At 39.2% G+C, this 19,086-nt stretch overlaps 1 protein-coding gene across 2 annotated transcripts in view; it reads left to right on the top strand.

Annotated features, from left to right (window-relative positions):
• Window positions 1-6,230: 6,230 nt before the first annotated feature.
• Window positions 6,231-19,086, top strand: part of Moxd1 (monooxygenase DBH like 1) — an 86,863-nt gene continuing 74,007 nt past the window's right edge. Inside the window, exon 1 of one of the 2 annotated variants that reach the window (XM_074074467.1) lies at window positions 6,231-6,550. In XM_074074467.1, the coding sequence (XP_073930568.1) occupies window positions 6,287-6,550 (264 nt within the window). In that variant the 5' untranslated portion in view covers window positions 6,231-6,286. The remainder of the gene's footprint in view (window positions 6,551-19,086) is intronic. The other variant, XM_020164452.2, reaches the window with a different exon arrangement.

Raw genomic sequence — 19,086 nt, forward strand, 5'->3', positions numbered from 1 at the left:
ATTGAGAAGTCAGTATTATTACTACTCTTTATTAGTTTAACTACTAATGTTAACAATGCCTGACTCCTTTCATGTCCTCCTCTGAACACTATTCTTTATTCTTCGGGTGTCTAAAATTAACTGTTGGATTTTTTTTTTAAACTAAGTATTAACTTTCATAAATATGTTAAGAAGAGAAAGAGAGGAAGAGGGCATTGTAAAAGTAGCAATAGTCTCCCCAAGCCTAGGCCTGTTGAGAAATTGCCCTATTGGTTCTGCTCCTATGTTACACTTATCATTGAAGGTTTTTATTCTCAATGCAAATTTTGTAATATCTCAGGATTTGGATAGACCCTGTCTGGACAAACACTACTGTAAGTGACAGTGATTGGCCCATTACAACAGTGCTACTCAATCTGATTACTTGGTTTAAATTTTATAGTCTTTTATTTAATTACCTAAGTAAAGGAATAGATTCTGTTTTGAAAACCAAATTGCATTTTTGTGACTCTAATTATCTAATTTGAACTTTAAATATGGAGATTTCCAAAGAATTGACACTAGAGCTTAGATTTCAGATGAGAAGAAATGAAATCTTGCAGCATTAGAAATAAGTATACACACATATTTTTCTTCTTTATCATCTATTAATTAGAGAGTTCCAAAGACTCATTCCCAGAATGTGCCTTATTCTTGTCAGTCTCCATGTCAAAATAATTATTTATTATTCTAAACTATATTCACTGTTTATTATTCTTAATGACTTCAGTTCTTTTTGGATAATTAAAATTTTATATTTATATTTCTAGTCTTATGCTCTTTCATTTTTTTATTTTCATTTCTAAAATCACATATGGAATTTTGTAATCACTTGAATCATACTGAGTCCTCTCATTATATATAGTGTTAAATTTGTATTCAGTTTTGAATATTGAAAACAACTTCAGTTTTGAATGCCAGTTGCTCATTTTGATTAAGCCTAGGCTTTTCTTTACATTAATGGCCATAGAAGTATAAAAGTGCCAAAGTATTTAAGTGACAGACCTACTGCAAAACAAAAAGGTGATTTCTTGGGAGTACTAGGCTTGAGGAGAAAAGTGCTGCTTTCTCAATGTCCTTTTTATTTCTACTCTTTTCCCCAACATGTCTACTCAAACTTGGTAAAACCAATACCAGTGGTGGACTTGAGACACCCAAAAAGAGTGTCCATTAAGGGAACGACAGGGAGGGGGCAGACATTGTTGGTAATTTTGTCAGGCAGTCAACCTTTCTGTTGGTATTAATGTAAAAGATTGCAGCCCTGAACAATTTACTTTTCTCTAGGACTTAGTTCTTTACTGCAAGATAAGAGCATGGAAAAAAGTCTCTGAAGGTCTTTGAAATGCTGACAGTCCAATTGAGTTACATTGAGTAACTCAGTGTTTTTCATTAGCCCTCTTTCCTCTTCCTCATAGTCACTGACAGCTTTAGTTGCCTGGTCCCTTCAGAAGTGAGATTTGCCAAAATATGAGGCTCTGGATATTTTTCTTAGTGATTCCTAAAGATCACTCTGATAACAAGCACAATCCCAAGGCATATTGCTCTCATCAAGCCCCCAGACAACTTTTAACACATGGCTTTTCAGTAATGCCTGTTGAGTACTTAGTTGAGTAATGCCTGTTGAGTACTTAGTCAGTTCTTCCCTAACACGTTGTTGATACACATCACGCTTCTCTGTAAAAGGGAATTCTAACAGATAGCATTTCTGGTTTTTTAAAAAGGAGCCTTCCTTTTTGCTTTCACAGACTTTTTACATTGGAAAGTTTTATTTCAGGACATAGTTTATTGATAATACTAAAGTGTAGGTTTTGTACCAATTGGTTTGCTATCTGTGATTTTCTGAAAAAGGAGCCTAAGTGTGCTTTGCAGTGCCAACTGGCACTCAATTTGAAACTTAAAAAACTCAGTTAAACAAGTTTCAGTTCAGGCACAAATGTACTATAGCTTTACTTTCTCCATCCTCACCCCTGTCATTAACAATAGCATCCTTTATTAAAATGAGGAGTATAATCTCAGCTGATAGTAGATCACAGCATCTTGCTTATGTGAAAAATATCAACACTGCTAAAAGACTGTTTCACAGTGATGAACTGGTAGCTTTAAAATTATCATTTTATTGGAGATGAGGTGGGAACTAAGAGAAAGTATGTAGTTTTAAAAAAAGGAGTGAGAAACCAAAGTTCTATTTTTGTCTTTTGTGCCACTGACTCATATTATGAACTTGAACCAGTCACCTATCCACACAAGTGGCTGAGTTTATAGACTAAAGTGAGAAAATGCTTTGGATTCCCTAGTTGAAAGTCAGAGAACTGTTGAGATTACTTATATAAATATTTTTCTCTGTGCCCCCTAGAACACAGAAACTTTATATAAATATTTAGTATTATCATTACACCTTAGGTAGAAGTAGACAGGAAAAGTGTGATATTCCCAAGAAGAAAAAACCCTATTGCAGACCATCCTAGCTCATAATGGCAATTTTCATTGGCTCACTCCCAGCTGTCTGTAGGGCTTCATTTTTTTTCCTCACCATCTCCCCCTTTTTAAAGTCCCAACCCCTTGTAGTTGACTAATATAGAAATATAAATAAACCTTAAGAACAGAGGGTTTGGAGGTGAGGAAACTCAGTCACACAGTCTGATTGCAAGCTGTGTATCAGAACGGGAGTGGAATCAAAATAAATATATTTTAAATCCCTGATTGAAAAGTGTGAGACAATGATTCATTTTAAGAATGAATAATTTCTTTGAATGTCCTGAACTTAAGTAGGTACTCACTGAGTTTCTAGTTTTGTTTATTCTGTTTCTTTTGTTTTTTCATGTGTCCCAAGGCTGCACGGGGAGGAAACAAGCTTCCCCCCACCGCACACCCAAATGTGATTGTAGCTAGGATGTTTTTAGTCATTCTGTTTATTTTAAGTAGAGTCTTACAAAATTAATTCACTTGTTTCTTTGCAAATTCTTACCCAACAGGCTGTTCCTCAAATGCTTTAATGGAACTGGATTCTGGAATGCTGTTCCAGGAATGCAAACGAAAATAATTTTGGAGTGGTAGATATGTAGGCATTTGTGTGTGTGTGTGTGTGTGTGTGTGTGTGTGTGTGTGTTGTTTTAGTTTATTTTCTTATTCATACTTTCTTTTCCTGATGTTTTTCTTTAAATAAGTGTGCTTCATTTTTACAAAAACTATAGCTTAAAAAATAAAATTGAGACCCCTTACCACTGATTTCATTTTCCTCTTTGCCATATACTCTGAGTTTTTAATGGGTCTTTGCTTTCTTCCTACTTCTCCTCCTCATTCCTCCCATTTCCCCAACCCCCATCAGAATCCAGTCCCCCTTTTTTCTTTTTTATGGAAGTGCTAGAGATTAAACCCAGGGTTTTATGCATGCTAAGCAGTCACTGTTCCTTTGAGCCACATCCCCAGCCTTCTTCCTGCTTTCCATACAAATTTAAGACAACAAGTAATACAGTAATTGATTTCCAAATGGGGAAAGCGAATGCAAGTCCTGTGTGCAATTGAAGTATAGAGTTTTAAACGAAGGAACTCAGGCGGCTTACAAAGAACACATAGATAAATTTTCTATTTCCTCTTAAGTTACTGGGTTAATTCATGCCAAAGTTCAGTGGGTCTCTTGAGTATGAATTACGCTAATAATATTCTGTTTGTTGATCTAATCTGGAGATGAATACATTAGGTTTAATGTTTCTTGAATATTTAGTGATTTAGATGCAATTCCAGTCACAACTAAAGGCAATAACTTCATACTTAATGATCTTAATGAAATAATAAAAACAATTTAAAACTTTCTCTTTTGTGTAGACATGTATGGTCTTTTCTATTTTTGCCTCAATACCAATGCAGGGCAGAACATTCAGTCACATCTGGGGCCCAAACTTTTCCTCTGTAGTGTAGCTTTATTAAGAGGAGGTGGAAGTAGGATCAAGACGTGGATCTATTCACTCTTCCAACAAATACAAATAAGCACCTATTGTGTGCCTGTCTGTGTTCTAGGCAATGGATTAAAACTAGGAACCAGATGTGAGTCCTGGTCTAAAGAAGCTCCTGGAGGAAAACATGCACAAGACAAGAAGTGCACCCAAGCAACCTGAGTGCCATTTGGCATCTGGACAGAATATTCCCAACACTATCACACCACTGTGGAGGAGAAGATGCCATCTGATTGTGAAGTGTGGAAGGGGGATCAGAAAATATGTCAACAATTCAAAGGCAGGAGGGGAGAAGGGACAAACCTGGCAGAGCAAGCAATCTGAAAAGAGACAGTATGTGTTGGCAATAATGGAGTGTCCAGAGGCCAATGGGTGAGGAAAAGAGAGTGATGGGAGATGAAGACAGAACAGTAAGTGGTGATAGATTCCAGAAGCATGACATCATTTCATCTTCATTAAGGAGACAGAAAATGTCCTGGCAAATGTGAATTTGGGATCTATATAAGGAACCTCAAGAGGTAGACAGTAATGATGTGTTGGTTTCCATGTTCCTCCATGCTAGGAATAAAAGGGTCACAAAATAGGAAGTCTACTTGTGATCACTCTGCAGTAGTTTAAATGCCCTGAAATCCTTGTCCAGGGGTATGAGAAGCTGCTCAGTCTTGTAAGCATGCCTCTCATGGTGCCTCAGTCTGCTTCTCTTGGTCATGGTTTCCACCATTTTGTTCCCTTTCCACAGCTCCCTTTTATTCATGGCTGAAGCCAGTAGTAGCAGCCAATTCGTTGGTGCTTGTAGAAACCTAATTTCTTACATTGCTACATTGACACTGCTGCCCCTGATATCTGCCCATCCAGTCCTACTGGAGCAAAGGAACCTGGTGGCCTCTAACTGGTTCAGTTCTTTTAAGGTGTCACATATTCCGTTATTTCTGACCTTGTCCCAAGGTTTCAACATCACTCTTCTCCAGTACTGATCTCCACTGGCCAACACTGTGGACCTTGATTGTGTCTCTCCTTGGAACAAATCCTTTCCTAAGTAACTTCCGAAAGCTTCTGGTAAGCAGGCCAATGCCAAGGTTGCCTTTCAGACATGGTCAAATGTACTTAGTCCTTAGAAAAACAGGGTTAGATGTATAAAGTTAGCACAGTTATGGAAAAGAAATGGAAAGAGAAAATAAGCACAAGAAAAAAAAAGGCTGAAATATGACGGACAAGACAGAATAAGAAGTACAGGTGACTTGTGTGGAACTTCCAGATCTAGTAAACAGAATACATATGTAGCATTCTTCTTATCCGTATTAATATCCTCGTTTGTTTTTCTATTTTGTATTTTCATAAACCACCATAGAGCTTTTTTTCCAAACCATGACAGAGTATGCATTAACGAATACAGGGTGTAATTTGTAGTAGCTATGTGGAGTATTGAGCATTCTGAAGACAGCAGCTGTGTTCAAAGGTAGAGGAAAAACAAAACAAACTTTTGATTAAAATGCCTATGGCCAGAACTTGATCAGGAAAAGAGGGTTTCAAATGAAAATCAACCCTGACCTACTCTGCTGATGGCAAAGTAATTAGGCGGAATTTTTTTCGGTCACCATGAAACTAAAACAAGCCAAACCAAATTTGTCACCATCAAACCAAACCAAACTAGGGTGGAAGGCTAGGGTTCTGCTGGCTCCTGCTGTGAGGAGCAACATTTGGTGTCCCCTGGGCAAGAGACTGATGGAAGTGCGCTGGAAGGTTGGGGAACAAGCATCTCTGGGTGCAATGGCTCTGGAAAAATCCATGGCAAGAGACTTTCGAGGTTACACTATAGGGGACTTTCACTTTCCATCCTTTATATCCCAGGACTATCCCCTTTGATTATTCACTGCCCCACCTCTGGGGTTACATGTGCTTTCTCCCATCAATTTTCCATTTATTTTCCCCTAGGAATGCTCCCTTTCTCCAAGTGCCAACCCTCCAGCACTACCTTCTGTCCCTGCTCCTTTTTCCCACTGCTCCTGGCCCCTTTTCTGGGCTTCTGCCTTTTCCTCTGTGCTTTGGAAAGCCCCTCGTTTTTCCTGCCCACCGAACTCCAGGACCAAGTCAGCAGGTGGATCGTGGTTAGGCAGCGCAGAGACGGTCCAGAGGACCGAACCGGACCGGACCGGACGAGGCTAGACGAGGCGCGCCGCGGCCCGGGGCGGGGAGCGCAGGTCCTGCCCCTCCCGGGCGGTCCCAGGGGCGGTCCCTGGCCTCGCTCGTTGCAGCCGCCCCGCTCCTGTCCTCGCTCCGCAAAGGCTGAGCCAGGTGGCGGCGGGCAGGAGGCGCCAAGGATGCACGGCTGGCTGCTGCTGTTGCTGTGGGCGCTGCTCCCCGGGGCGGCAACGGGGGGCTCGGGCCGCTCCTACCCGCACCGCGCGCTCCTCGACGCGGAGGGCAAGTACTGGCTGGGCTGGGGCCAGCGGGGCAGCAGGCTCGCCGTGCGCCTTGAGGTGCGCACCGCCGGCTACGTGGGTTTCGGCTTCTCGCCCACCGGGACCATGGCCGCCGCAGACATCGTCGTGGCCGGGGTGGCCCACGGGCGGCCCTACCTCCAGGTAAGCGGCCCTGGCCAGAGCTCCCCCGGCCGCGGGCGTCCTGCTAACCCCGACAAGGGCGCGCGTGCGGGGCGCCTCAGGGCCACCAGCTGCCACTCGTTGGGAGAGGTTGGCCACCCCGCGCCCGCAGCCTGTGCACCCTCACCTTCGCAGGGTGCAGGTCGGCTTCTGCACCCCGGAGTCCAGGGCGCCCGCACTGGGGTCCCCGCCTCTACCGCGCCACGCGGAGCCAGAGCACCGGTGAGCCCAAGAAGTTTTCCATCCCAGAGCGCTTTCCTGTCCTCAGCGCCTCGCTTAATTGACCCTTCATCCCTTCATCCCTGGTGGGAAAGGAGAGGACCGGATTTTGGAGAGCTAATAGGACAGCGAGGGTGGGGGACAGAAAGCTTTTGCACTTGGCGCTCTGGCAGTCTAGGGCTGGGAATCTCTCACAATGTCCCCAGTCCTTGGCTATTTTGGAGCCCCCAGGCGCCGGGCTGATGTCAGCTACATTAGATGAATGAGGGAATCTTAAGAGTAACTTAAGAACTTTGTTATTCTGAGAGCAGTTTAGGAAGCCGCATTTAGAGACCTTCCAAGCCTAAGGGCTCCAGGCTGAATCCCCTATTCAGTGGTGAAAATTATTCACTTATTTTAATGTGCAGCAGAGTTAATTTGTTTTGCTTGCTACCGGTGTGCTTATGGGGAGCTGGAATAGCGATGGCGCCTGTTTATAGGTGTCTTTATCAGAGGAAAAAAAACCTGTGAAACCACCAGAATGAAGGTGGTTAGGTTTCCTGGACGTCTTCGATCCTGACCAACGTTTAGACTGTGATGAATATACACTCTTTGTTACATATCAATTCGTCCAACATTACTGCCCTTTCAGAAAAGTCCAGATCAAAACTCTCCTTGTTCTGGCCTTGTTTTATGGTTTGAGTAGAATTTAAATGCTCTTCATGGATTTCAGAGTGCATTTCTCAGAATTTTATCCCTGCCTTCTCAGTTCAACTTCCACAGTGTTCTAGCTCAGATGCATTTTGAACCCCGATTCTGGTACTGAGCTAATGACTTTGCTAGAAATAAAGCGACAGTAATTAAAAAAAAAAAACAACAAAACTTGAAACAGCCCAATTGTCTGCTTTTGCACAAATTAATCCTTTGCTCCCCAAAGAAGTACTCTGGAACTTCAATAAAATAAAATTTTATGAGGATTGCACTTTGCTGACGTCACTGATGTATATAAATTTTCTCCTGCAGTGTCTTGGACATTAAATTTGTTAACCAAGGCTTTGATCCCAAACACAGGCCTTACAAGCAGAATGAATTACTCTCCTGTGGCATAAAGTTGACAATGCCTTATTTAAATACCCATTTCTGCCCATTTTTAAAAATCTGTTCATTTTTGTAAAGTGAGGAGTGTTTTATGCCTGTCAACTATCCTTGAATGTTCTATAGAACATGAGAAATCGTACTGTGGTGAAGTAAAAGGTGCACATTAAAAGTGAACTTGATATTATTTTTGTCAAAATAGTAGAATTTCTAGAAGCCCACCCAATTTGATATCAAAGGAATGGCTAAAAGCAGAATCCTGATTTAACTTGTCATAATGGACCCACCACAAACAGATTTTTTTAAACTGCAGAATATTTTCACATTGCTGTCGGTTCTTCATCAAGATTGCTTAACACTTGTTAAATGCTCTTTAAATTTATTTTGAAAAATGGAGTTTTTCTCAAAGTAGTGAATAATACCACTATGAGATAAATTGAAGATGGATAGTTCTCCATGCATAAGAAATAGGATTTCTCCTCCGTTTTCTGTTCCTCCAGAAATATAATCCTTATTTTCATTTTTAAAGGATAATCATTTTCTTATTTGACTGACATACTTTCCTGTTCCATTTTCTTAAATATTCTACTGATTTTAGGACACATAAAATTATACCAATATGTTAAGTAGAAAGAAAGCTTATTTAAAACCTCATTAATAAAATGAAAGATCTCAAATAATATAAATAAAAACAAGTGTTTCAATTATAGAAAGATCATCCAGGCTAGATGATTCCATTTTCCAATACTTCAAATTGAATCCTCTTCCTAGAAACTATTTGAGGTTTTTCATATACTAGCATGACAAAGGTATCTTAAGCAAGTATACCAAAAATAAGTAGGATTCTTACATAGAGTGCACGTGATTTTATTAGTAGACTTTAGATTGCATGTAATTTGCTTCCAGTGAGAGCATAATTTCCATGGAACAATGAAACAGGAAGCCTTCGCTCCTGGGCATAAGGATCAAGGGACAATAGCATCAGACTGTTTGATATAACCTAAGTTGACATCCCCATCACTTCCTCCTGGGGCTTTTCCCTCTATATTTTGTTTCATCTTTTCTTACTTAATTTCAGACTTGAACTTTAGATTTTCTATTATTCTGACTTTGTTTTTCTAATTATCTTAAACTTTTCTTTTCAAAAGGGTATTAACTTTTGTTTGACTGTATGAGTAAATCCTAATTGTTGGCTAATTACATGCCACAAACCCAAATATCTATAGAGGTTAGGAAGGAAGTATGAGTGGATGAGCTTGAGTGAAACAGGCAGGATGCAACAGAGAGTAGACGGCCTTGGGGAAAGGAGAGTTTTTGTGAGTGAGTTACTGTTATAGAGGAATGCAAATCCAGTATTGCCAGATCTTCTGTATGTTTCATTTTAGAGAGAAGACAGAATTTAAGTTGTATGTATGTATGTGCAAGAACCTTCTGATTACTAAATATTGGAAACCAAGTTTGTACCAAGCACTATTTACCTGGATACACACATACCATTTCAGTTGGAAAATATCCATAGCTAAACTAATCTGAGATCAAGAAAGAAGACTAAAATTAATAAAGAATCAACCCAAATTATGAAAATCCAAGAAAGATAGGCAAGTCCCATTTCTTTTTAGACTGGGTTTGGTTTATTCTGTGTCAAGAAATAACTCCAGTGTCAGAGGGCTTTGTCCATTGTTTTACCTGTTGATTCTTATCTAGCAAACCACTGTAAAACATAGTAGTTTAACACAATGACCCTTACTTTGCTCATAAGTCTGTCATTTGAGCAGAGCTGGATAGGAACAGCTCTGCTGTGCTTCACTTTGTGTCAACTCCAAGGTGGGTGGTTGGGAAGTGTCCCAAGGCTTGCTCACCTGAATGTCTGCCTGGTGGTTGATGCTGGCTATTGGCTGGGCCCTCAGCCATTTCTGTGGTGGGATTGTGGCCTCTCCACATGGCGGCTTTGCTTCCTCACAGCATATTGGCTGGTGCCAAGTGAACATCCCAAGAGGCCTAGGTGGAAACTGTATAGCCTTTTATAACATAGTCTTTGAGTTGGTCATACTGTGTGTCTTTTGCTGTCACCACTGACTCAGTGATACAAGATGTAACATAGCTCCCACCTTTAACATGGTGGGAAGGAGATTGATTAGCGTGCCCATCTTTGGAAAATATATTATATCACACTCATCTTCACAGTCTCCTTCTCACCACTGTCTACATGTATTCACTCTCTCAACACTATTGAATCAGGAGGCAGTGTTTACTTCACCATTCCTTCCCACCCCCTTTGATACTACCACTCACTATTAGTGACAGTTGGTAATTTTTCCTCTGTTCTATTGCATACTCTCTCTGCTACCTCTCTTTTTGATTCCCCACAGTAAAAGATCTCTGAACTTTGAAAAATATGTCAACCTCATATTTTTCAGTGATTGCCAATCACTAATTCAGAGTTAGATCCAATGAGACTACCTCCAAAGGGCTGAATGATATTTGCCTGAAGGCTTATAGAGTTAAAAAAAAAAAATCAGATTTTGAATTTCCTTGAGTCAAGGAAGCAGGCTTAGAACTACAACTGGGATTAGGACATGCCTGTAATCCTAGCACTCCCAAGGCTGAGGCAGGAAGATCGTGAGTTCCAGTTGGCCAGCCTAGGCTACATAGTGAGACCCTGTCTCGAAACAAACAAAGAAGCAAAACCTCTACCTGGAGACATGTCACAGTTATGAAAATTTGTCCTGCTAATTTTTTGATCTTTTTGACCCTGCCGGCAGCTATTTCCTTAAAGGGCATATGACCAGGTACTCTCAAAATGGGGACGAAAAGAAGATGTTGAAATGAATACGTTGTGAAATGAAGCCCTTCTGTGTATCTACTGGATACATTGTTCTGTGGTAGCTTACACTTGTGGAAATGTCCCCTCTGGGGTGCTGCACAGGTCAGCTTCTATACTGTCATTCACAGAAGGACCAGGGCTGGGGGCGGGAAACCCCTGTCCTTTTGCATTGGCTTTTGAGAACCTCACATTTTGTCTCAGTGAATCAGCTCCACTCTCATTTCCCTGATGGATTCCTGTCCTTTCCTTGTTCTTTGCCCCTTTTTGACACACAGCAATTCCACCCCCACCCAAACCATTTAGTAACTGTGAGTGCCCATTTGAGGCAAGTAATCCGGTTGATGAATGCCCAGTTTGTGTGAGTGAGAGAAGAGAGCAGCATTGAATTTGCACAAAAATGGATTCACCCTTCCTTTGGGGGTATACATCACTAGTGAATGGGGCTGACACATATGTCATCATTTGTTGTAACCTTGCTTGTTGGCTGTCTCAAAAACTGAAGCCTTTCTGTGTCCACAAGTGTCTTCAGCAGCAGGGTAATTGCTGCCGGGCCACTCCGAGGAAGTGCTTGGAACTGCTGTGAAATCACAGAAAACAGTGAGCATTCTTTTAAGCACAACCCAGCCAACTGCAACAAAGAAATGTTTGGAAAGCAAATTGAAAGCTAAGGGAAAGATGAACAAAGTGCACAGCCCTGACACAGCTCAGCTGGAGCCTCGTTAAGAGATATTTATGTCTTTGCATGATGTTCCCCCTCCCCCTCAATTTCCAGATGAGGAAGGGACCTTTCCAAGCTCATGCTTGGTGCATTAGTAACGGGGACACATGCTCCAGTGTTTGAATAGGAGAGGATGCTCTTCAGCTGCACAGGATTTTGTAATTAGCCTAAGGAAAGAAGCCGACCTCACAGCCAAGGAAACAATGCACCTGAATGACAAACAGAGTTCAAGGCTTCAGGCAACCTACGGCTTACTTCTGAAGTCTTGGAAAGAGAGGCAAGAGTCCACTTCAAAGAAACTGAACGGTGGTTTATTGGTTCATTGTCTGTAATAGGCCCTATTAAAATACGGTTGCTGGCAGCAGGGATGAATACATCATGTTTCTGGAAATTTTTGACCCATATGTAACAAGAAAACACACACACACACACACACACACACACACACACGGATGCCTCACAATGCTCCTTATTGTAATTTGAAACAAATAACTAGTAAAGAACTTTTAAGCCAACAAAATTTGTTTAGGGAGCTTCTTTCAAATCTGTATCTTTTTAACTTGTTAAATTACAGGGTAGACAAAAAAAATACATGCAGCATATAAGCAATGATTTCTGTAAAAATAATTTCAAATGCATAATTATTGTTAACTGTAGGCCTATGATTTTGTACTGAATGTTATATAAATACATAATTTACTAGGAAGGTCTCTTCTTGTTCATCTAATGTATCCAAATTATGGAAAAAATCTTAGCACTGTTTTTACTAAAAACAGATAGATTAAATTGTACATTTAAATATAAAATATTTGTAAATATGTAAGTGTTTTATATATTTACTTGTTGCTTCTTAAGAGCTGGATTTCCCTAAAACCTCCTGTTCTCCACCCTATCCTTCAATTTATAGGCAAGGAATCAATGCCTTGATTAACTATTAAGTAGCTTGTAGGAAGCCATACATATCTACAGCCTGGAGTTATTTCCTGTGAATCCTGGTCTGGTGCCCTTTCTTCTCCTACAAGAGAAATATTCCAGTTTTCTTCCTAAATAATGAAAGAACATGTATAATAAAGTATATATTAGACTGATAAAATAAAATCGTACTATTTCTTTTGCTATTTTTGTTCCAGCATAAATGCCATAGATATACATTTCTATGATATGACTTCTTACAATGTTTCATTCATTGAGTTCTTAACATATGTCCTACATTGTGATAAGTCCCTAAGATGTGCTGTCTCATGTGATTCTCAAAATAGCCCTTTGAGGTCAGTATCTTAGTTTGCTCATTTTGTAGATGTTCAGGAAATGCTGGGATACTCATTCATTCATCCAGAACATGGTCACTGGATATTTATTGGCAGTTCTAGATGTAGAGGACACATCATTGAATGAGTTGAAATCAGGGGTCTTTTGGAGCTCATATTTTGATGGGGGTAGCAGTAAACAAATAAATATACAGGAGAAGTAACAGAAAGTGATCAATACTGAGCAGATAATGAAGGTACAATGATATAATAAGGAGTAGCTGTGTAAGTATTTTACATTAGGATGCTAATTCATTAAAACATGGAGGAAAACAAGTGTCCTGAGTTTTGAAGGCTGTCTTTGGAAGTTAACCATAGTGTTTACAATTTAAAATATTATATACTATGAAGAAGATAATTTCTCATGGACATCATCAAAGAACTCAGGAGATCTTGAATATAGGAAACTGTCTACCTGGTGAAAATATAATTAATGGCTTTTCAGAAGTGTCTGAACCACTTGAGCTCTCTTCTGTTTCTGTGACATTGTTATGCAGATGGTTAGTAAAGCCCAACCACAGTCTTTCAAGACCTAGAGTGTGATTTTTGTAGACAATTCTTAGTACTAGGTATGGATGTTTCCTCTTACGTTTTGTTTTGCATGCTTTTTTTATCACCAATAATATTAGAGCACTAAAGGCTTTTGAGAAGTTAGATCAACAAAATAACATGTGCCTGGGGAAGAGTTCCATCTTTCATGCAATTTTTAAATGAAAATGTTGAGATCCATTTCTCAGAAAAAAAATCAGAATCACTGCATTTCAAAAACTATTTCCCTGCAAAGTTCATGTGCTGACACCTTATTTACACAAGGAAACTCCTAGTAGACGCCAGTAGGACATCTACCTTGGACACTCAGGTCTCTTTGGATCAACCTCCTGAGCCAAGGTGAATTCATGTTATGGCAGATTGCAGTCCAGTGATAAGCAGGCAGTTAATAGAGAATTGAGAAGTGATACTCCTATTCCCTTGCAGAAGTTCCCAGAGTCATCTGCACAGTAGGATTGGGGATCCTTAAAAAATGTCAATGCTTCCTTCCCTCCTCCGGTCTAGTGAAAGTGCAGTCTCACTATTGGACACAAGCACTACCACAGTTCATGTTTTTCAGGTGATTCTGATGTGGAGTCAAGTTTGGTAACTAGTGACTTTACATGGCCAGCTCTTTGCGGGGAGTCATGTGACTCAACATGTAGCAGCTTTGAAGATTCCAGAGACAGGGCATGGAATACAAAGCAGGATTTCATACAGAGCCATTAGAGTGACAATTTGATATTTGAAGCAAAGAGTAGCATATGTTTGGACATTTAGCATTGTTTTTTAATAGAAAAATAAGGTGGGTTTTCCTGTCATGGAAACACTTCTTAGATGAATTTAAGGAGTTTTTTGATAGTTCTAAGTATTTTCTCAAATTTACAGGCTGAAACAAGAGCAGCCACTTCTAACATGAGAGCAGAGTTGTGTTTCAAAATATGCCAGCAGGGAATCTCTCTTCTCCCTGTAGCTCTCTGCCATGACTACACACCTTTCTCTGGTTGGTGCAAACACTGTATTTCTATACAATAGGAATATCTACCCCAAATTTATCAGTCATGCATTGTCAAAGGTTAGCAGAGTCATTTCATTTCATCAATAAATGAACATCCCAGGTAATCCTCAGTCTGTATTTAAGCCAAGGGAAGTATTCTGGTTGAAAGTCGTTTATTAGAATTAGCAGTAACAAAATGGACTCCTTTTGTATTTGGAAAAAAATTCTCAAGTGTTTTTCATTGCATAACTAGATATCCTTTTCCTTCCCTTCTGATTCTCACTGCCAATAAGCAATGAAAACACCCTTAAGCTATAGTTGCTGAAGTAAGAAGGGAGAAGAACAGGAGTGGTAGATAATTAGTATCCTATTAGGGCATGGATGGAACATTTGCAAATTGATGACTTGTGTCAAGGCTTCCAAATCTTCAGAGGTACTAGGAAAAATTCCATGTGCTTGTCAGATCATCAAGAAAGACTTGCTGAGTAACTGCTACACAGTTAGGAGCAGGAAGTCTTCTAGACTGGGTGGGGATCCTAGTGCTGCTTGTTACTTATCCCTGTGTGGCAAACTCCTCAACTCGAGTGATAGTTTCTTCTGCAGAATGGTTATCCTGATCTTTAACTCATAGGTTTTAGTGAGGATTAAATGGAATAGGCATTAAAGCTCTTATGTGAATATGTAATGTGCTGAAAGTACTCAGTAAATAGGAAACATTAGTGTAATGAACCAATTGGGAACTGTGAGAATGATCAGAAGACAACATGAAGACAAATTTCCCAGCTTTCCAACTTGGGGAAAAGATGTGTACTACAATTATAGATGGGGGAGACATATAGCAAATTTTGAGACAATCTGAAGACAAACTTTAAGCAGTTGGTTTGTGAACACTTCACAATTACTCATGACTGGCCAGCTTGATTTTAGTGAAGTTAGCTTAGAGAACAAGACTTTATTTTCTTTTGCATTTGACTTGCTGTACCTGCATAGTAGGCTATTAAATAAGTGGTTCATCTGAATGATAGCAATGTATATTTCAGGTCTTCTCATGATGTCCTAGTGTAAGATGGATTAATAAATTGGATTAGTTATCGTTATAAATACTTAACACCCATACTGTAAACATGTTAAAAGACTGGCTACATTAAGTTAAAGAATGAGGACTTGAAAGATAATGATAGACTAAAATAATTGGAGACATAAAGTTAAAATTCAATGGGGACACAAGTGCAGTTCAACAACTTGGTTGAAAATAATCTGTATAGGTACAAAATGTGTAAAATTGTATTAAACCAGAATTTATGTGAGAAAGTATTTGTTAGTTCAATTAATTTTCAGTTCACTGTGATGTAGCTACTAAACACACAAGAGTAATACTAACCGATAATCTTTCCTGTTCCCATCAAGGGATATAGCAATGACTTAACCCTCTGCCCTAAGAGGATTAAACCAGAGGATTCCTTCTAGGAATAGCATTTGTTTTTTTTTTTTTTTCATTTTTCTTTTATTATTCATATGTGCATACAAGGCTTGGTTCATTTCTCCCCCCTGCCCCCACCCCCTCCCCTACCACCCACTCCACCCCCTCCCGCTCCCCCCCTCAATACCCAGCAGAAACTATTTTGCCCTTATCTCTAATTTTGTTGTAGAGAGAGTATAAGCAATAATAGGAAGGAACAAGGGGTTTTGCTGGTTGAGATAAGGATAGCTATACAGGGCATTGACTCACATTGATTTCCTGTGAGTGTGTGTTACCTTCTAGGTTAATTCTTTTTGATCTAACCTTTTCTCTAGTACCTGGTCCCCTTTTCCTATTGGCCTCAGTTGCTTTAAGGTATCTGCTTTAGTTTCTCTGCGTTAAGGGCAACAAATGCTAGCTAGTTTTTTAGGTGTCTTACCTATCCTCACCCCTCCCTTGTGTGCTCTTGCTTTTATCATGTGCTCATAGTCCAATCCCCTTGTTGTGTTTGCCCTTGATCTAATGTCCACATATGAGGGAGAACATACGATTTTTGGTCTTTTGGGCCAGGCTAACCTCACTCAGAATGATGTTCTCCAATTCCATCCATTTACCAGCAAATGATAACATTTCGTTCTTCTTCATGGCTGCATAAAATTCCATTGTGTATAGATACCACATTTTCTTAATCCATTCGTCAGTGGTGGGGCATCTTGGCTGTTTCCATAACTTGGCTATTGTGAGTAGTGCCGCAATAAACATGGATGTGCAGGTGCCTCTGGAGTAACAGTCTTTTGGGTATATCCCCAAGAGTGGTATTGCTGGATCAAATGGTAGATCGATGTCCAGCTTTTTAAGTAGCCTCCAAATTTTTTTCCAGAGTGGTTGTACTAGTCTACATTTCCACCAACAGTGTAAGAGGGTTCTAGGAATAGCATTTGTAAAGGACATGTTGGTAAACAAGAGCATTTCAAAGGAAGATTGGAAGGATGGTTGAAACCTCTGGAAATCCTAGTACCTGAGGACTGAGAAATATCTGGCAATGTTTTGTCTGGAGAATGAGCAATTGGAAAGACCTGATCATTGTCTTTAAAATAGGGTAGTCTTCCTCAAGAAGTATGGATTAGATACTATCTATTACTAGGCTCCAAAAAAAAAAAAAAGAAAAGAAAAAGAAAAAGAAAAAAAGAGACACAATCCGTATACATTAAAAGGGAAGATTTTAGCTTATTATAAGAAATACATGTCTGACAACCAGAGACATTAAAATTGAATGAGTTCCATTGTGAGATTGTAAGGTTGTGAGTTTTGGCTTTGTAAATGTTAAATACATGTTCTCTTAAATATGTTTTTGAGAGAATCTTCCTTGGTGGGAATTGCAATTAGGTGTCCTTTAGCTTCCAAGTAGAGTGTGGTGCTAGAAATAATTATACTCCTCATTCTTGCCTTTAGGTTATTCAAGAAATGAATAGAAGGGAAAATATTATCTACAAAAAAGCCCTGTCTATATTGCATTTAAAACTTGCTTCAAGACATTCACCTAGAAAAGTGTGCATTGAGCTAGTACAATGTCATGACAATATTTCAACTTTTTCTCTGTCATAGATTTGCATATATTTAAATTATGTGTAATGAATGTGCATTCATTTTCAAATCTGAAAAAATAAAGGAAAATGAAGAAAACAATACCACTTGTATACACTCGAATTTGAATAACTTCAACAACAATGTATAAACTTGCTGAGTTTCTGAACCCTCTGTCTTTCTCCCATTGGTGCATTACTTTGATCTATCTTGGAGCATATTCTTTGCCTCCTGATCTGCGTAGAAGAGTATTTAGATAGGCTTTTCAAACTTAATCTACTTTACCTCAAATTTCCCTACTTCCCAGCCTTCCCTATCGCAGTAAATGTCACTTACTCTTAGCTCAAGTTAAAGTTAGTGGTCATTCTTTTTTCTTTTCCTTCCTTCACCCTAAATCTAAAACCCATCTTCAGGTTCTGTTGACTCCCTCCTAACTAAATCTGCCCACTTCTCTCCAGTTGTATTACTCACTACCTGTGAAGCTCAAACTGGTGGGACTGCTGCAAGATTCCTGTCTCCTGGACACCATTCATTCTCTGCAAGTAGCCACAGTAGTATGTGTATTATACATATGTATGATATGTATATGATATACTGTGTATAATATGTATATATTATTATGTGCATATAATATACATTATATATGCACATACACTAGGATGAGAGAAGGAAGGAAGCGAGGGAGGGAGAGAGGAAAAAGCAGGGAGGAAGGCTGATAGGAAAGGAAGAAGAAGCCAGCTTTTTCCTTGCATAAAACGGTCGTGAACAGTTGAGACATTATCTAACTTTTTACAAAACTTACATGATAGGATAGGATGAAGATAAAATAATATTCGAAGAGTGAAACCTGAAATTATTTTCTCTGCTGAAGCATAATGCTAGAGATGAAGAATCAAAAATTTAATTTAATTACCTCTAATAATTCTATAATTATCGCAAAATATTAAATAATTCTGCATGGTCGGTAAAATGAGATCTGCACTACGGGAGAAAATTTAGAATGTGTGTATCGGGAGGTGGCACTGAAAGAACAAACAGATTGGTTGGGTGGCCAAATTCTTACTGGAGCACAAGCTACAGGTTAATATTTTAACAGATTCCTAATTAGACTCTCAAAAGTTCAGTTTTATCTGAAGTGGTTTCAAAAGTGCTCCCCTTCTATTTTGAATTTCCATGTAGATATATAAAATTTGTGAACTAAATTTTTTAAGTTACTGAAAACTGAAGATTGTGTTTTTATAGTTTGATGATTTTTTTCTCCTAACACAAAATTTTTTATTACTGCACTATCAGTATTATTAAGCCACCATAACACTTATGATAGAAATTGATATTGCGAACAGAAATGTTTGAAGTAGCAAGGCTTTTGTGAAGTAAAAAAAGAAGACAACTACAGGCACCTGTTGGAGAAAATAATGACAGATTGTAACATTTTTCTCAAAATCTCCCTGCAGCTGTGCTTAAATGCACTTCTCCAAAGTCTATTCATATCTTTTATTACACCCACAATAGTTTTCGCTTCATCTTGTTAACACAGCGTTCGTCAAAGCTCTATTCTGTAGTGGAGATTTTTTTTTAGAGAGAAGGAAAAAAGAGTGACAATGAGCGAGAACCAGTTTAACATCTGTGTAATCATGTTTTGAACAAGAGGTCATAGTAATCTTGTCCATTTATCAAAGCTAGAAATTTGGTATGTTGTCTTAGTTTAAAAGTGACAGTTAGTACCCATGCTTCCATGCTAATGATTAATGTCAACTTCCTGCCCACTTCTGCTGATGGTAACTTACTTTATTGTTAACCACACAACA

Source organism: Castor canadensis, chromosome 1, assembly GCF_047511655.1.
Source record: "Castor canadensis chromosome 1, mCasCan1.hap1v2, whole genome shotgun sequence".
NCBI classification, from domain to species: domain Eukaryota; kingdom Metazoa; phylum Chordata; class Mammalia; order Rodentia; family Castoridae; genus Castor; species Castor canadensis.